This window comes from Aegilops tauschii, chromosome 2 (assembly GCF_002575655.3).
Source record: "Aegilops tauschii subsp. strangulata cultivar AL8/78 chromosome 2, Aet v6.0, whole genome shotgun sequence".
Lineage (NCBI taxonomy): Eukaryota > Viridiplantae > Streptophyta > Magnoliopsida > Poales > Poaceae > Aegilops > Aegilops tauschii.
Window position 1 is genome coordinate 594,460,276 of NC_053036.3, and position 18,093 is coordinate 594,478,368.

Below are 18,093 nucleotides of genomic sequence, written 5' to 3' on the forward strand. Positions count from 1 at the left end.
ACGCTGCCTCTCGATCGTCCGCTCCAGAGAGGCTAAGCCCAACAACGTCCTCTTGAGAGTACCACGTAGCCATCTCTCTCCCACAAACAACATCCTCTCTTCCATCGCCATGTCAAAAAGCTTGATGACCAGTCGCGCTATCGCCATATGTACCTTGACATTCCCAATCTTCCTCTGGCCCCAAGACATAAGAAACTTCGCTGTATTCCTGAACAACTCATCTAGACGCTTGAAGGGATCCGTAATGCTGGGATCACACCTCCAGGCCTCCCTCACCGCGTCCTCAAATCCATCAATCTTGGTCCAAAAGGTCTCAAACCTAAAACGCCTCGTAGTGAGAATGTGCTCTTCCAAGATGAGATGCAAAGGACAATGATCTGAGATGTCCGTGGACAGAGCTTGCAGCAGGCAGTTCGGATACTCCAACTCCCAATCGATCGATACCAGCGCACGGTCAATCTTGGTGAGGGTGGCCTGCTCACGCTCGTTGCTCCACGTGTACTTACGACCGTGAAGAAAGAGCTCCTTCAACTCCATATTGTCGATGAAACATCTAAACCTTCCCATCATCCTCCTGTCGATGTTTGAGTTGCTCTTGTCCGTTGCATGTAAGATGAGGTTAAAATCCCCAATAATCATCCAGGGTCCAGGGCAGAGAGCTCGACGTTCCTCCAATTCCTCCAAGAAGGCAATTTTGTCAGCATCCTCCTAGGGGCCGTACACGACCGATAGCCACCAGGGCGCGCCTTCTAGAGGCACCACATACCCCGAGATAAAATTTGAGTCGTTGACCCAGTTCGAGACCTGAATCAGATTCTATTTCCATACCACCAAAATCCCCCCACGTGTTCCACAAGCAGGGAGATAAGCAAAACCATCATAAGCCGGCCCTAAACATTGCATGATAATATAGCGGTCCACTACCGCCAGTTTGGTCTCCTGGATACAAATAATAGTGGCCTGGACAGAATCTACAAACTCCCTTAGAGCCTTTTTCTTTGCCGGGCTATTAAGGCCCCTCACATTCCAACACACCAACTCCACCTTAGTGCCAGACATCGGAAAACTAGCACTCCTACAAGGTTCACCAACTTATACCGTGCCCCGCAAAGTGTCTCCCTCTAGGTTGTCCCAATCCATGGGGATAGACTTTCCGAAGACCGCCGCGATAGCTCTGAGCTGCCGATCATGGATCGGCGAGTCGAACACCTCCTTGAGAAGCCTCAATGCACTATCTGGGACTGATAAATCTTCTTCCGCAAGGCCCAATGTCTTGAGCAAAACAGCTTCTGCCACCGAGGCATGCTCATGGAAAAAAGCCATTTCCTTAATAACAAAGCAAAACAGTGTAAATTAAAGGATTGGGCTGACAAAATACTACTCCCTCCGTTCCTAAATATAAGTCTTTTTAGAGATTCCACTACAAACTACATACGGATGTATGTAGTCATATTTTAGAGTGTAGATTCACTCATTTTCTTCCGTATGTAGTCCATAGTTGAATCTCTAAAAAGACTTATATTTAGGAACGGAGGGAGTAGTACACAGCCTTTTTTTTAGAGTGTTTTTTGTTGTTTTTTTTTTAGGATCACTAGTACACAGCTAGGCTGAGAGGAGCCCATGCCGGCATCCACGTCCCAAACCGTGGGCCGATCTGGCTGCCTGAAAACCGTGGGCCAAAAGGACGACGTCACCGGCACTAGAAAAACACCGCACGTCCCTCTGTTTGAATCTGGCCGCGTGGTCCTGGCCCCACATGTCATAGCCACTAATTTTGAATCTGGCTTCTCCAACAGACAGCGCACACCCACCGCCGATAAAAAAAAGGTCGCATAGTTTCCACGCGAGGGCACCCACTGGCGCAATCCGGACCACCTTCGGCCCCCACGCTGAATCCGACGGGCCAGGGCCGCCCCCGTCAGATCCGACGGCTCAGAAGCCCATCGCGCACCCCACGCCACGGGGGCCAGCGCCGCCACCCCCTTCTCCCCCCCCCCCCTCCGCTCCCCGTCGGTTCCACGCTTCAAATTTGCGTCCGCGTCGATTTCACGCGCCGCTCCCCCCAAATCGAGTCCCACTCCGACTCCTCCCCCAGGCGCATAAATACAAATCCCCAAATCCCCAAATCCCAATCGAGACCAAACCCTAACCCTAGCAATCCACAGCGAGAGATCGAGAGAGAGGCATGGCGCGCGCCAAGGGCAGGAAGCGCGCGGCCGCGGCGGCCGGCGACAGCCAGGCGGAGGCGGCGGCGAACGGCGGCCGGCCGAAGCGCGCCAAGGCGCCCCCCAAGCCCAAGCCGGAGCCGGAGTACGTCCACGAGCCGAGGAATCTGGTGAGGACGCTTTCCCGACGGTTTCCTGCCCTCTGCCCTCGATTGCGTGCTTCGGGTTCGCTAGGTCCCTGCATAGGCGGCTGGCGGCGGGTTTGATTGGCCCTGCTGGTACGGCTTAGCGCGCGTCCGTGTCCGCGCCGTTGCTCTTTGCTGCCGCGAGCTTTACGGTGGTCGAATCAGGCGAAGGGGATGGCGATCTGGTTCATGCTGTTGCTGTTTCCTTCTGCTGAAATATCTAGATTTGGTTAGAGTGTGGTACTTCTCAATTTGATTGTGATTCTGTTTTCTCCTGGAATGCTGTGCCGTGCATTGCACTGAAGTTGACCCGCTGGCAGCGGTAGCAAATGTCGTATGCTTAGGTGCTTTCGTCTACGAGATGGTTGTTTACAGGACATGTTTTCCTGTCCCTAATAATAGCATAAGTGTAGACAATTAGCATAATGGTTGTCTCCGACGCATGTCTGACCCAGATTCAAAGTGCAAATTACTAAAAAAAAACGTTTCCCCTGCTTAATGATAGTCAGATTTTCCAATGCAACCCCCCTAGCTTTAACTGTGATGTGGCCATTCCGTTCAAGTTGTGCTATGAGTTAGCTCTTTTGGCTGAACTCATTAGATGCTTCACTTGAAGCAAGGGTGTATGCTTTGTGCCCTTGTTTGTATTGCGTTTTCTGCATATTGCCTGACGTTCTATTACTATCTTCAGGAGGATCTTTGGCTGTCGGCTTTTCCTATAGGGACTGAGGTTTGTGTGCATTCATGTTCTTGTTTTTAATCACACAGCTAACATGCATAATACTCCCTGTCATACATATTTGGCCTTACTTGTAATGCTTGTTCCATCTGTAGTGGGAAAATATTGATAAGATTAAGGAGTTCAACTGGAACTTTGAAAATTTAGAGGTATGATGAATATATAATCTTCAAAATATCCCCTTCAATTTGATGTTTCCTTGCATTGTAATACATGCTTTATTGTTGGTGAACAGAAAGCTCTAGAAGAAGGGGGCAAGCTGTATGGGAAGACGGTCTATGTATTTGGTAGCACTGAGCGTAAGTAGTATTTTAGCACTGGCTGGCTAACTGGCACTATCAGTTGTGTTAACAATCATCTAGAAATTAAGTAATTCTCTTTTAGAGCTATTTAACAACTGTTTATTAATACAGAAAAATTTCCTGAGCATCCTTGTAGATATGTAGTTCTATATTATCCTTTAGAGCTATTTGACAACAGTTTATTAATACTGAAAAATTCCCTGAGCATCCCTGTAGATTACATGGTTTTATATAATTTGTCTAATGGGTTTATTTCTGTTGCTATGCAGCTCAACTGTTGAATGTTGACGGTGAATCGAAGATAGTACTTATTCCAGTTGTAGTTGCGGTAAGTTGACGGTGAATGCATGAGTATTTATTGTGATTAATAATCGCATGTCTTTCATCAGTATACAACGATTAAATGGCTTGCTCCACTAATCTATCCTATTAAATGGCTTGCTCCACTAATCTATCCCATTAATGTTAACGAGGTGTCTGAGATCATGATCTGCTATTCCGGCGGATATTTTTTAGTCTTGCTTATATTTATCTTATCTTACTTCCCTAGTTGTGCTAACTCATGCGCATAAATCTCCCGCTGTTCTGGATTCTGCTAAGGACACCATCTACCTTTGTTATGTCAGTTTTAAGTATGACTATTTTGCCTGGGGTTCCCTTTTTCTCCTATAAACCCTGGAGATGCAAGCTACGTGTTTTTGCCGCACTTTTGCTGATGGTATCGAACCCACAGTGCAGACCCCCCCCCCCCCCCCTCGTGTGCAGATCTTCGTGTATCTGTACATTGTGATTGTTTTGCTTCCTGAAGATATGATAGCTTTCTTGTTTGTTCACTGGTCAATGGATTTTATAGCTCTTGCATTTGTTACTCTTGTACAGGTTGATTGCCCCTTCCCTCCATCAGATAAAATTGGTATAAATTCTGTCCAAAGGGAAAATGAAGAAATAGTACCAATGAGGGCGATGAAAATGGCTTGGGTGCCCTATGTTCCACTAGAGGACCGGTACTAACATTCTATTGATTTCAGCTATATGTCTTATATTCTCTTTTGGGCTACCATATCGTTATCCCCCCCTGGCAATGAAGTTGTGTGTTTGTTTACTTTGTTTTCGCTTTGTTTCCAGGCTCAGCAGAATTGACAGTTTGAAAACAAAAATATTCACTCTTGGCTGCACTCAGCGAAGGTTGGTATTTTTACAATACTGACTATTCATGTTTGAGGGAGCTCCGTTGCTATCAGTTATTTATTATTTGTTGGGAATGTTATCACCAGTATGAAATGCTCACATCTTAAACTTCTATATGTTTTTTCCCTGACTTGTCCCAGCATCCTAATTATATATATATGGCAGGTCTGCCCTGAAGCATCTCAAAGAAGAAAGAGTGAAGAAGTTTGACTACTGCATGCCTTGTAAGCTGAATTTTGATTGTTTCTATAGGCCTGCTTTGTGTCTACTGAAATATCTGTTGTTGTTCTTGGATCCTGTGGTTCCATTTCTGTACTTATCCTTTCTTGGGTCAGTCCAAGAATATGTAATCTACATGGTTCATTTTCCCCCTTAATATTAAATATGACCATGACTATGTCTTAGTTTAATATTTGCAATACATGATCACAACTACGTCTTAGTTTAATGTTTTGCTATGCAATAGTATGTCTGGGATGTGAAGCCTTTTGCTTATCGTTTTTTGTTTCATTGGGACGGCACTTCATTGAGACTTTGATGGATGTTTAGTTTGCTGCTTTTCTTCTGCTGGACGAATGACATTTCATTTATAAAAAACTATAAATGGCATCCGTGTTTAAAAAAATGCCAGACAGGAGATGGTGTGGCATCTATAGCCTTGCACTTTTAGAGCTGTGAATGGTGGGGCATATATTTAATAATCATTGATTAAAAATACATATTGGTTGATTTGAAACAATTTGGTTTCATACCACTATATACCATCTTAGCCAAGCCCAATTTTTCACGAACTGTGTATTGGGATCTCTTTTGGTGGTGTTTGTACCTTCAAGATCGGCAATTGTGAAACAAGCATAGAGTAGTGCGAGTTAAATATATGCGAAGGGTATTGATCACATGAAGAACCCAACTAGTTGACTATATTGTTTAATCCCTCTATATGCATCTGAAAATATTTGCTAGTATGGTTCCCTTGATAGTAATGTGATGTGCTCATGAACCTGTTGCAATTAATATATTTTTCTGAGGCAAGAGGCAGGAACACTTACCCTGTCGCAAAAATCTTGCAGATTATATGCCACTTAGTCCTCCTGAAGATGAAGATGACACAGTTGTCAATATCATGTATCCTCTAGAACCCCCGGTAAGCTTCTTTCACAAGGTCTATAACACCATGTTAGAACTACTGTCTAAATTGTCATGAAACTTTGCTGCTTCTCTTATTTTTCCTCGGAAGTTGGCTGTTCATTATTTGCTCATAGAGGAGCCATAATCTCGTAATTGCTGATAGAGAAGTCAACAAAGGTACCATGTGTGTAGCAACATGGCCTTTATAAACATTATAAAAAAGTTGGTTGATTGTGATTTGTGAACTTAACTCAGTGTAGGTTGTGATGCTAATTGACTCAAATCAACGATAAAGGCAGTCACCAATAGTTCTACTTTAGGCTCTGTTTAATTACTCTGAGGCCCACATGCTAGTTAATTGTGTGTTGCACACCCAATCAATCTTGTCTAGATGCTGAATGCATTTTGTTGCCAATGTGCCAATTAAAGACAATCAATTAACAATAATTAAATGAAGACCTGGGGAAGGTAAGGAGCCTTGTATTTGCCAAATTCTTGAATTTGGTTAGGGGCCTTGTGACCCTTTAAGGAGGGTGTAGTTATTTATGGAATGTTCGGTAACTTGGCTTATGAAAGAATCTGCATGACATATCTCGAGTTGACCTTTTGACTTCTTTCTATGTACATGTAGATTGCCTGTCTCTGTTGTATTATTACAAGCCTATGAGTTGATTATCTTTTGTGTTGATGTAGCTGCGTGATGCCAGTTATGGGGTGTAATATATTTCTTATGTTTCCCTCGTGAGCATGAGTTATCCCAGACAACTTCTCAAACTTAAGGTAGCTCATGCCATAAGTTTGAGAAGTTGTTACCCCAAAAATGTAGCACATATTTCTTAGGTTTGGTATATCTATGAAGGGATAAAACAAGAACTGCTCATACCATTACCCGCTTTTAGCTAATGCTTCACGAAAATTATTCTAAGGAGTGTAATTAAATGCTTCCTAGTTGGCTCTTCGGCTTTTATTTCTAGTAGCTGTTAATTCTTGTTATAAACTACTGTATTTACTTCTTGCTGCTTGTTGCAGATAGTATGCGACTTCGACTGGGAAATGGATGATATGGAGGTTTGTATGAAATTTGTTTTGTTTCTTATGCTATCCATGGAAATGTATCTTTTTTAATCATTGCACTGCCGTGCAGGATTTTATTGATGAGAAAGTCAAAGACGAGGTCTTGCCGGAGGATGAGAAGGAAAAATTCAAGGTGCACATCCAATATTTTTTGTCCTTGCTCTGCTGTAGTGAATAACTTAGTATAGTCAGCTGATTACCTTGAGAAGATTAATTTTCCTAATTTTGCTGGAATGTTTCATTAACAGGACTTCATAAAGGAGAGAGTTAGAGAAAGGAAGAGAGAGCTGAAGCAGGTTCGCAATCAAGCAAAATGTTAATTAATTTACCTTCACCAAAGAATCTAATTTATTCACTACTGAAATGTTTCTCCAAACCTGATGCAGGCTAAAGAAGCCAGAAAGAAAGCTATTGATGATATGGATCCAAAGTTGAAAGAGGCATTTGAAAATATCCGGTTTTACAAATTTTATCCTGTAAAAACCGATGACACTCCTGATGTGAGCCAAGTACAGGTATGCAGCAGCATTGCTCTGTATTCCTTAGAAAGGGCTATTTGTCGAACAAGCCTTGCATTTTAACTGTGTGTATGTTGTACTCTGCAGGCGAAGTACATTAATAGATACTACCGCCATGCGCATGAACTGCTGTGATGTCCAACTTCACAATTTGCTGTGCGCAATATCAAGCTATCCATCCAAGCTACGGGTGGAAATTTTGGAAGACTGGAGATGTGCCTGCTTGGTAGGCATACTCAATTCGGGGCTTGTATTGGGCCAATGGATAACTTCGTTGCGTCTGAACGCTATTGTAGTACAGTTTCACCCATGCTCCTGAGTATCTCCTCCTTCGGCATTCTATTTCTCTTTGTACTGCGATATGTAACATTATGGGAGATAGTTGTAGCGGCCAGAAAGTAGATCCTGTAAGAGCAGAAGAATTGTTCTAGGAACAGTTTGTTCCCTTTCTCACCCAGTACAGCTCTGGCTTCCATTATTGTTTAGCTTACCCTGTGTATTTTGATCGGATCCCTATATATTTTGATGCTCATGCGCGTTGTGTAAAATTTGTGCTGCTCAAATCTTGCGTTGCAAGTAGCGGTAGTTTTTTTTTCTTCTTCTTTGCTTTAACTTATTAACGGCGGTGAGCTATTCGGCTGTTGGCATTCTCAACGTGGCGATGATTTTGAGAATACCACCACTTGTTTTAGCGATGGTACCTGGCACAGTTTTGTTATTTTAAGTTTTTGTCGTGAAGTATATTTTGTTAGAATTTTGCGCAGTTCAATTGTGAGTTCAGACGGTGGCTGTAATATTCGCAGGTCGTAAATTTTCAGAAAATTTTGACGAAAGGGCACATCTTTGTTTGCACTTGGACAAAAAAAGTTACTACATCTTACCAAATTCCGGTAAATTAGGGGGAGACCAAAGACATGTTGATGCGTTGCATCAAAGCGAGGGAGCACTGACCGCAGGTAGGTGGGGTGGGTAGTGGGTACAGGAGCTCATGATCACAGATCACGCACGACAAGTTGATGCTACCATGAGCATCGGCGCGCTGTCTGTCTCACTGGAACCACATGCAGAGGAAAGCCCCCGCGGTCCGCGTGGCGTCCACTCTTCATCCACGTTTCGGCTTCCCGGGAATCTGCAGCCTTCCTTTTCCTCCCTCCGGGCCCGGATTCCTCCAACCGCGCAACTGGGGCGGCAGCGGCAGCGGCAGCGTCAGCAACACGAGCGAGCGAGCGGCAGCGGCGGCGACACGAGCGAGCGGCGTGCGTTCTCCGCCGCGGGCTGCAGCCGCCCTCCTCTCCTCCCGCCATCGCGGGAGCGCGTTCCGGCGCTAGCGCCCGCGCAGCTCTGCCCCCCGCCTCCGCCGGTAAGCACCCGCGCTCGCCTCCACCGCTCCTCTGGGAATCCTCCGCGGGCCTCCCTCCCGCACGCCAGCTGCTCGACGGAATGCGGCGCCGAGCAGAGACAAGCTTCGCTAGCTTCTCTCGCGCGTGATTTCGGCCTCGGGCCATGCTGCGGGCCTGCGGCGTGAAGCGGCAGAGCAAGCGACAAATTCGCCCATGTCTAGATGCATTCACCATCTGTCCCGTTCTGCCGATTTTTTTTTGTTTGGCTTTTCCGACTGCCTTTTCTCTCTCTCTCTCTCTCTCTCTCTCTCTCTATTGCGCGCGGATCCACTCGTCTGATCCCGTGCTGGCTGCAGATTCCGGGCGGAGATGGAGGTGGCGCTGCAGGCGGGTGATGCCGCGGACTGGGTCTACAAGGGAGAGGGCGCGGCGAATCTCATCCTCAGCTACACCGGCAACTCGCCTTCCATGGTATGCTCTGCTCTCCTCTCCTCTTGAGTAGGCTCTTTCTGCTCTGCTATTGGATAGTACTAGACTTCCATGTAGATGTATGCGCTGTAAGATTCTGGACTTGATTTCCGCTGCATGCACACGGATGCGTTTATCCCAATCGGGGAAGTCGATGGCCTGGAATCAGAGATGCTAAGTTGTCCCCAGTGATCTCTTTTGTAAATTAAGCACCATAGCACGCTAAGTTGTCCCCAGTGATCTCTTTGTAAATTAAGCACATAGCACTGTAGCAACCAATAAATTATGTGTGGGGCTGCCCTCTTAATTTAGGCATCTGGTTGCACTTTATTATTAAAACATTAGAGCAGGGATCAGGTGTTGTAGTTCTTTACTCATTTCTAACCAGGAAACAGCCATCCTATCTGTATTTGATTTCCCATTTTGCTTCCATAAGAACATTCTCCCTTGGTATGATACATTTATGGGAAATATACTCTGCTGATCTCCCTCTGGTTTGCTTGCAGTTTGGCAAGGTACTGCGGGCTAAAAAGGTCCTAAATGACAAGGCACAACCAGCACCAAACTGTGTAAACTTCTCAAGCTACGAGCAGCTCGTGTGGGGTGACATCCCAGAATTGATCGAGTCTGTCAAGCAAGGTTCTGTGGCACAAGCCTATGCAGTACATGTCATGAGCCAACATCTGGGGCACGATCATGTTGATGGCGGGGTACGGTTTTATATTCGACCCAATTATGTCTGTTGCAGTGATAAGTTTGTCATAAATACATCATTCTTTTTTTTTAAATACTTCCAAATTCTGTGTTCTTCTAGAAACAGTGAGAAAATTGTCCTAATGTTAGCATCACTTTGGTTAATCTGGTCTAGAAGGACACCATGGTATCAGTGTGCAACCTATTGAGTTTGGATAAAGATATGCAGTCATTTTTGTTAAGATCTTTCAAAAGTCATTATTCTCTGGATCCGCTTCAATATATGTCTTTTTTTTGTGGTACAGGTTCGTGTCTCTGTGTCTAAGGATTTTCTGGAGATTGTTGGAAAGAATGTGCTCAGCTCCCGTCCTGCTTGGCGAGTGAATGCAAGCGCAATTGATACCAACGCTGATTCTGCCCTTCTAATTTCTGACCACTCCTTATTTTCTGGTAAAGTTTTGGAATCTGAATCGTACTATTACAGTGCATCCGATCTCTTATGAGCATGACTCAAAGCTTTCCTAGATTAAGAAAGTGAAACTTTCCCTCTTAATGCACCAAACCTTGGATGGAACGTTTGTAGCATGAGTGTTACTTGGTTTTTTTATTTTCTATCTGTATTACATGGTTATTGAGCTTCTTTGCATGTATTTTTTTAAGTTCGCGATTCATAAGTCTTGCAAAAATAACTTGCAATCCATGGTGGTTTAGGATTTCTAGTGCTACTTGCCACAGCCAAATGGTAGGATCAAAATAGTTGCCCAACCTCCAAAGTAACAGTACTGTTTTATGCCGAAGCCGCACTTCCTTTGAAACTTGGGATGTTTTTGCATGGATACATATACTAGGGATTTCCCTAACTACATTTAATCTGAAAGAAAATTATGTTTCTTGTATTTTACGGATATGTATTGTACTCCCTCCGTTTCTAAATATAAGCCCTTTTAGAGATTTCAATACGGACTACATACGGATGTATATAGACATATTTTAGAGTGTAGATTCATTCATTTTGCTCTGTATGTAGTATGTATTCGAATCTCTAAAAGGTCTTATATTTAGGAGCGGAGGGAGTAGATGTGATCTAGTTTCACTGCGAAAGCTTTGGTTTCTGTCCAGAAGGATAGTTGGTCCAGTAATGCTAACCTGTATCATATTCAGTAGTGGTTTCCATTGGGTTTGTGCTAGGCTATTAAGAACTCTATGGTAGGTCTCCCGCATTTAGATTTGTACTTTCTTACACTAAATTTTCTAATCACAGGAAAGCCTAGAGGTAGCAGCTGTATCGCAGTGGAGATAAAGGTACATTCGAAGCTTCATTTCTTTTTCTTATTATTTATTTTCAGTTGACATGCTTTTTACATGCTTCACCATCCAGGCCAAATGTGGGTTTCTTCCATCATCAGAATATATATCAAAGGAAAATGCTATTAAGAAACAAGTAACACGGTACAAGATGCATCAACACCTCAAATTTCATCAGGGGCAGGTATGCCAATCTTAACAGATTTCAGACTAATTATAGCTATGTTTGATAGATTATATAGAATCCTACACTACTCTTTTGTCCACTGAAAGACAAAGTAGCCTTTTGGCAAAAAACAAACCTGTCTTGATGATATTTGTTTTGAATCGAAATATCTACAAGCATTCTTGTTTATTTAAGCATTCAGGGTTGCCAGTTTGACATTCTTGCAGTACTGTGGTATCTCTATTGGTTCTTGAAATCAAGTTGATTCCCAACACATTTTTAACAAATTTCAGATATCGAAGACAAGTGAATATGACCCCCTTGATCTATTCTCTGGGTCAAAAGAAAGAATACGCACGGCCATCAAGTCATTTTTCTCGACTCCTCAGAACAACTTCAGGATTTTTGTGAATGGCTCCTTAGGTTTTGGTGGCATGGGAGGTGGTGCTGACAAGATCCTTGCTAATGAAACAGAGAAGTGTCTTGAAGATCTGAGGAAGGTTAGTGGGCTACAACTATCTGACTTTATTGAACTCCTGTCAGAGGCAATATCTAAATCTGGAGCATTGGATAAACTTCTGGCCACTCAAAAACTGGATGATCATGACATCGAAGCGGCAATTCATCTGTATTACAACATCATCTCTCAGCCTTGTTTGGTCTGCAAAAATATAACTGATGCTGAGCTATTGCACAAGTACTCTGTGTTGCATTCTCTTCCTTTGGACAAGAGCTGTAAGATTGTGAGGGACTTTCTCATTTCTGCTACTGCAAAGGACTGTAGCCTCATGATGTGCTTTCGGCCAAGAGAGTGTGAAAGAACGGATTCCGAGTATGATTCAGTTTTTCTCCAGTCAGTAAACCGAGCCTATGATTACAAGGTATGTTTCTGTGAAATGTGTTCCTGTTACCTTCGTCTTGTATTTGTCAGCAACTACTGTACTTGTATATTTTACTGTTGAACCATTGATTCTGCTAATGCGTTTCTTTTATGTGGTGTTGTTCGTTTGCACGTGAATGACATAAAATTGCATATTCCATGTGTAGGCATACTTTGTTGATCTGGATGTGAAGCCTCTGGATAAGATGACACATTACTTTAAACTGGACCAGAAGATCGTCAATTTCTACACTAAGAGCGGGGAGGTTGGGCGAGTTCCTTGTGATTCTCAAAAGGGGGTTGGCACCAGTGATGACACAACGGTTCAGCCACAACATCGAGGAGCTCCTTCAACTTGAAGCCTCTGGACGGGAAAGGGCACATGCATTGGTCCTGTTGTTTCGTCTTGCGCCTGTTGTTGTAACCTTGTAAGTACAGTTCCATTGTCGAGGAGCTCTTCCCTTCCACCGGGAAAAAAAGATGCCGCAGAGCGGTCACTGCTGTTTGTTGTCGCTGTTACTGTAGCTTATGAGTGGTACATCATGTATACCTAGCGGGTGGCTCGTCGCGGCAGAAAACACACCAGGAATTCGATACACAGACACCAAGATGCTTGAACAGACTTTTTTACAGTGGCAACCACATGTTGCAGTATCTGCAGCAGATATGGGAGCGCAGGTTTGCCTTGTAGGCTACGGTGTAGCCATTCACCGGTTCCCTCCACCTGCTAACTGGCTTATGTACTACTCCCTCCGTCTCATATTAGTTGTCGCTCAAATGAATTTATCTAGCATTGAAATACACTTAAATAAATGTATCTAGCATTGGAATACGTTTAGGTACATCCATTTTTGTGACAACTAATATGAGACGGAGGGAGTACTGTACATCTTTTGAGTTGCGGTTGCTTCTCTGGTCTCAGTTGCTTATTGTTTCTGGACAACATTGTCGTCTCTCTATATATTGTGTAGCTAGATTTTCCATGTAGCACCTGAATTCTGGAATGACTGAGCAACCAGACCAGACAATATGTGAATTAGACCCAATGACAATATATGGTTTTGTCTCAAATTATACCAATGAACTGGAGCAAGTTCATGCAGAGGATCCAAAACCAATTTTTGACCCCGACGAGTTGTGTGCCCTGGTTATTTTGTACAGTTTGTACCATATCACACACGCACCGGTTACAAGACCAGTTTATACGGCCCCTTCGGATACCTTGTAAAGTTGGACCGGTGCAGAGGAAATTAGCATGGCCCCTGCACAAGGATGTCAGCTTTGATTGAGAAAAGGTCTATTTTTTGGAAACTTGTGAATAGGTATTTTTGCATCTTTGTCTAATTCTCATCGTTTCCTTGAAGAGGTGTTATATGATGAGCCGCGGTCCTTAACGTCGACGTGAGTGCCTTGCCAACGAGCTGAGAGGGTGACCGGGGAGGAGCTCGGTACGACGTGCTCGAGGATCAGACAGAGGGTTGTCCATCATGAGAGACAGGGTGGAGGAGGCGGTGGGCATTATGTAGGTGGTGGTTCACAAGGGTGTGCACTGTGCAGGAGGCAAGGTTGGGCTTGGCGCGACACGCCGGCTCCTACCTGTGTGTGTGCCCGTGCTCTGGCAGCACGGCGTGGCAGCTCTGGGCAGAACGGGAGGAGAGTGTTTTTGGTTTTTGAATTCAGGTTGATTCCCAACATATTTTTGAACAAATTTCAGATATCAAAATACAAGTGTATATGATCCTCTTGATTTATTTTCTGGGTCAAAAGAAAGAATACGCTCCTCAGAACAAATTCAGGATTTTTGTGAATGGCTCTTTAGGTTTTGGTGGCATGGGAGGTGGTGCTAATGTGTGTGTGTGTGTGTGTGTGTGTGTGTGTGAGAGAGAGAGAGAGAGAGAGAGAGAGAGAGAGAGAAGTGATCTCACGAAGGTTAGTGGGCTACAATTATCTGACTTTATCGAGCTCCTGTCAGAGGCGATATCTAACTCAGGAGCATTGGATAAACTTTATGACATCGAAGGGGCGATTCATCTGTACTACAACATCTTCTCTCAGCCTTGTTTGGTCTGCAAAAAGATCATCAATTTCTACACTAAAAGCTGGGAGGTCGGGCGAGCTCCTTGAGATGCTCCAAAGGGAGGAGGCACCAGTGATGACACAAAGGTTGAGCCACAAACATTGAGGAGCTCCTCCAAGCCCCGAGCCCGGCCCAGCCATCGGGCCTAAAAATTGGGCCCAAGCCCGGCCCATCACGCTAAAAGCCCGCCAGGTCTCTTTCTTAAACAACAAATACGACGGCCCCGGGCCTGGCCCAGCCATCGGACTCAAAATCTAGGCCCGGCCCCGGCCCGTGGGCAAGGTCGGGTCGGGCCGTCCAGGCCGGGCTGCCCATGGCCAGGACAGACCGGAAACGGCAACCAGAGACTGGTCCCTGCTGTTTCTTCTTGCGGCTGTTGTTGTAACCTTGTAAGTACAGCTCCAATGTCTTTTTTTTTGTGGGGAGTACAGCTCCAATGTCAAGGAGCTCTTCCCTTTGGCCTGGAAAAAAGATGCAGCAGAGGGTAGCTGCTGTTTGTTGCCGCTGTTACTGTAGCTTTATGACTAGTACAGGATGTATACCTACCGGGTGGCTCGTCGCGGCAGAAAATACGGCAGGAGTTCGCGAAAAGTGCGTGCAGCTACCGGGCTCCATGGCTCTTGGTATTTGAAAATTTTGAAAGACACACTTCCGATGCTAAAAAAATCTTAAATCAAATAAGTGAATACATACACACATTCCTAAGGCCCGGTAAAAATCTGAAAAATAAATACTTTGTATTTTGGGAAATACAAAAAAGAGAAATTTTTGACAGAAATTGCACCCCCTTTCTCCTGTATACCGTCAGAAATTTGATTTTTTTCTATACCCCAAAATAAAACGAGATTTCTACCGAAACTTGCCATGGGTATTCGGAATATGTATATGTATCCTTGGGAAAAATTTCACATTTTTTGAAACTTCAAAAACACAAATTTCAAAATGTTTAAATATAGAAAGCAGCGGAGACTACACAGACACCAAGATGTATCAGCAGACTTTTCTTACAGTGGTGCAACCACATGCTGTAATATGCTCTGACGGTCTGATGGGCATCTACAGTATATCTTCTGAATTTGCGGTTGCTGCTTCACCGTACCTCTTGAATTTGTGTCTATGGTGGGGGACTTTGTATTTCCGTTATTCAGCTAATGGAAAGGGGTAATGCCCGGTTCTAAAAAAAGAAAAAAGAAGAGCACCAGGAGTTGAGCACCAAGACTACTGTGCTAACAACCTCGCACGCATGAAGTCATATGTACAGGTCGAAGTGGTTCCAACACCCAGCGACCACACACCACACACACACAAAGGAAATGAGGACTTCATGTTTGCCACGACAAAACAACAGTTGAAGACGTTGTGTGTGCGACACAATCGGTTCGCCTGACCCTGGATCGTGTGACGCTTCCCTTGAAAACCTGGTGAAATTAAAGGTGAATCTCGATCTAGAATATTTAGACTCCGTATACGTAGCCAGTGGATTTCCCGTTCGGGGAGGTTGAGCGACCCCATCGGGGTCCCTAACCACCTCTGAAACCCAAACGGGACACCCACCACTGGCACTGTCTGCCTGTATATAGCCCGAGACCCAACATCAGCAAAGCCACCGGCCGGGGTTGTCGTTGTCGTGGTGGAGGCCGGGATCGATTCTGTCGACCGCCGCACGAGGGCAGGGAGGGGTCGCCGGAGAAGGTTGGTCGGTCGGTTCCTATGTCGAAGAGGACGGTGCTGCGGGTGGACACCTCCTGCGCCAAGTGCAAGCGCAAGGTCCTGCTCGCCGTCTCCAGCCTCCAAGGTACGTACGTCCCGATCGCATGACCAAACTGGCAACGACGCCATGCATTTCTTGCTTTGTTCACTGCTCCTCTCACGTGCTGTGCGCCTGTGCCCAGGTGTGGACAAGATCGAGATCGACTCGGAGAAGGGCACGATGACGGTGACCGGCGGCGTGGACCCGGTGGACGTGGTGGAGGCCACCAGGAGGAAGGCCGGGAAGCGCGCCGACGTCCTCACCATCGGCCCGCCGCCGTCGGCGTCGACCGCGTCCAAGCCGGAGGAGAAGAAGAAGCCCGAGCAGCAGCAGAAGCCGCAGCAGCAGTGGGAGGAGAAGAAGCACGTGGCGGCGGAGAGGAGGGCGCTTGAGCCGCCGGTGACGGTGTACGTGCACCACGTCCCGGCGCCGCCGCCGTCGTGGCCCGCGTACGAGCAGTGCGCCGTCGTGCCCTACCACTACCAGCAGCAGCAGGATCCCTGCTCCATCATGTAGCTAGCTAGTTATTCGTCTCTTCGTGTCATTGTTATTTGAACCGTACGTAGTACTAATCGATAGGTAATTCAAGCCCGGATCGATGCCTCTGCGCGCGCACTAGCATTCCACCGTGATTTTCCTTGAGAGAATTAGCTGAACTTTCTGAATAAATACCTAATGTTATGGAAAAGGCTTCAAATCAACCGACGGATCCTTGATTTTGGGTCAACCGCTTCCTCCGTCTGCCACGCGTCTACCGCTTTCCCTTTCTCCTACTTATTATCTCCTCCTACGACGGCTACAAGCACACAAGCATTCTGCCGAGCGGGTGGCGCCGTCTACCCCTTCCCCCTCCCCCCACCCTCACCGCCCTATCCGCGTCACGCCGGAACCCTCCCGGCCACCGCGCGTCGTCCATCGCAACCCCGTCACACCCCAGATATGCCGGCCCAACCACAGGTGTGGACTAGCCCCATCCACCGCCGCGGTCACCGACAACGTGCGACCAGCCACCGTAACCCGCATTTCTCCATGTATGCATCGGCTTCTCCTCCCACGACTTCTTCCCATGGATTCACGCATGGAGCGTGCAATCGCATCCTGCCGCCAGATTGCAACATCTGACCAAAACATGGTCCATGTTGCAATACGTATCCACAACATAGTTCATGTTGCAATAGATGATCAAAGGCCTATGTTACCCAATGGATGACAAAACCCATGTCATACAAGATGGAGGTCACCACAACATGGTCCATGTGTGCAATGGGATGATCAAAGGCCCATGTGTACCTGGTGACCCGAGCGCAACAAGGTCGGTGTTGCAAAGCTTCCGAGCACAATATATAGTGGTTTGGTCTGTTGATGTGATGAAGGCTGATGTACCTTGCATCACCAATCTCAGGGAGTAGTTTATCAATAAGGTTACTTGTGTGGTCTAATTGCGACCCCAACGCCCTTGCGGTGGAGGAAGATGGCGCGTCTCACACACATAGAGACATACGGGCATCTAAATAAGAAAAACAAGGTGGGCAATATTTCGACAACCGAGTGCACGAAGTACGGGTTGATGAAGGCATTTTGGGAGTTGCCAGAGGTGAACAAAGAGGAAGGGGATAAGCACAAGATGAAGGCCTACCTGAATTTGTACAAAAAGCCGTTTCATCGCAAATCAATCGGGGCAATTCGTGCTTTGGCAAACATCTACGGTAAGTCGAAGGTGGACACTCCAAAATATTAGTCCATGTTGATTGGATGTAGAGGTGGTTAATGAGTCTCAGTGTGGATAAGATCTCTTGTGAGTAGATGTTCCTTGTGAGTGTGTGTTCATTTAAATGCTATCCTCAAGCTCTATTTTTTTTTGCGTATTTCGTGTTTGAATGTTTTTTTCTCAGTTTTAGAGATGTACAGTTTTCGAGAAAAAAAACAAATGGCGCAAGGAGTTTTTTTTCTTCTGAAATCCTCATAGCGAGGAGTTGATCGGTGATGGTTTTGGTGCTCCGACATGCATAAAAGCTGGATAAATCGCCCTTTGATTAGCCCAAAGTATTTCAATGACTTTTTTTCACGGTAATGTATGCCTTGTTCATATCATAAGGATCATAGTACAAACCACGT

The 18,093-nt window shown here is 45.5% G+C and overlaps 3 protein-coding genes and 1 non-coding gene across 5 annotated transcripts; all 4 read left to right on the forward strand.

The window, feature by feature from the left end:
* Positions 1-2,017: 2,017 nt before the first annotated feature.
* On the forward strand, positions 2,018-7,847 carry LOC109752220 (protein HEAT INTOLERANT 4). Its single transcript, XM_020311127.4, has 14 exons — positions 2,018-2,335; positions 3,042-3,080; positions 3,185-3,238; positions 3,325-3,388; positions 3,661-3,719; positions 4,271-4,395; positions 4,517-4,576; positions 4,745-4,803; positions 5,650-5,723; positions 6,737-6,775; positions 6,852-6,914; positions 7,030-7,077; positions 7,168-7,296; positions 7,387-7,847. Exons 1-14 carry the CDS (start codon positions 2,186-2,188, stop codon positions 7,432-7,434), a joined length of 1,011 nt encoding a protein of 336 aa, XP_020166716.1. The 5' UTR covers positions 2,018-2,185; the 3' UTR covers positions 7,435-7,847.
* A 462-nt stretch (positions 7,848-8,309) lies between these two features.
* On the forward strand, positions 8,310-13,231 carry LOC109752213 (inositol-pentakisphosphate 2-kinase IPK1). Of its 2 annotated transcripts, XM_073509110.1 has the most exons (9): positions 8,310-8,659; positions 8,996-9,110; positions 9,614-9,817; positions 10,106-10,250; positions 11,062-11,102; positions 11,179-11,289; positions 11,565-12,152; positions 12,319-12,417; positions 12,677-13,231. In XM_073509110.1, exons 2-9 carry the CDS (start codon positions 9,009-9,011, stop codon positions 12,971-12,973), a joined length of 1,587 nt encoding a protein of 528 aa, XP_073365211.1. In that variant the 5' UTR covers positions 8,310-8,659; positions 8,996-9,008; the 3' UTR covers positions 12,974-13,231. The 2 variants fall into 2 exon arrangements, with proteins under 2 accessions (XP_073365211.1, XP_020166707.1); XM_020311118.4 differs by having other exon boundaries at positions 12,319-12,857.
* Positions 13,232-13,353: 122 nt separating this feature from the next.
* On the forward strand, positions 13,354-13,458 carry LOC120975055 (U6 spliceosomal RNA). The gene has a single exon (XR_005770900.1). It is a non-coding gene; the product is annotated as a U6 spliceosomal RNA (small nuclear RNA).
* Positions 13,459-15,759: 2,301 nt separating this feature from the next.
* On the forward strand, positions 15,760-16,628 carry LOC109752221 (uncharacterized). The gene is made up of 2 exons (XM_020311128.4): positions 15,760-16,023; positions 16,121-16,628. Exons 1-2 carry the CDS (start codon positions 15,939-15,941, stop codon positions 16,492-16,494), a joined length of 459 nt encoding a protein of 152 aa, XP_020166717.1. The 5' UTR covers positions 15,760-15,938; the 3' UTR covers positions 16,495-16,628.
* The last annotated feature ends 1,465 nt before the right edge of the window (positions 16,629-18,093 follow it).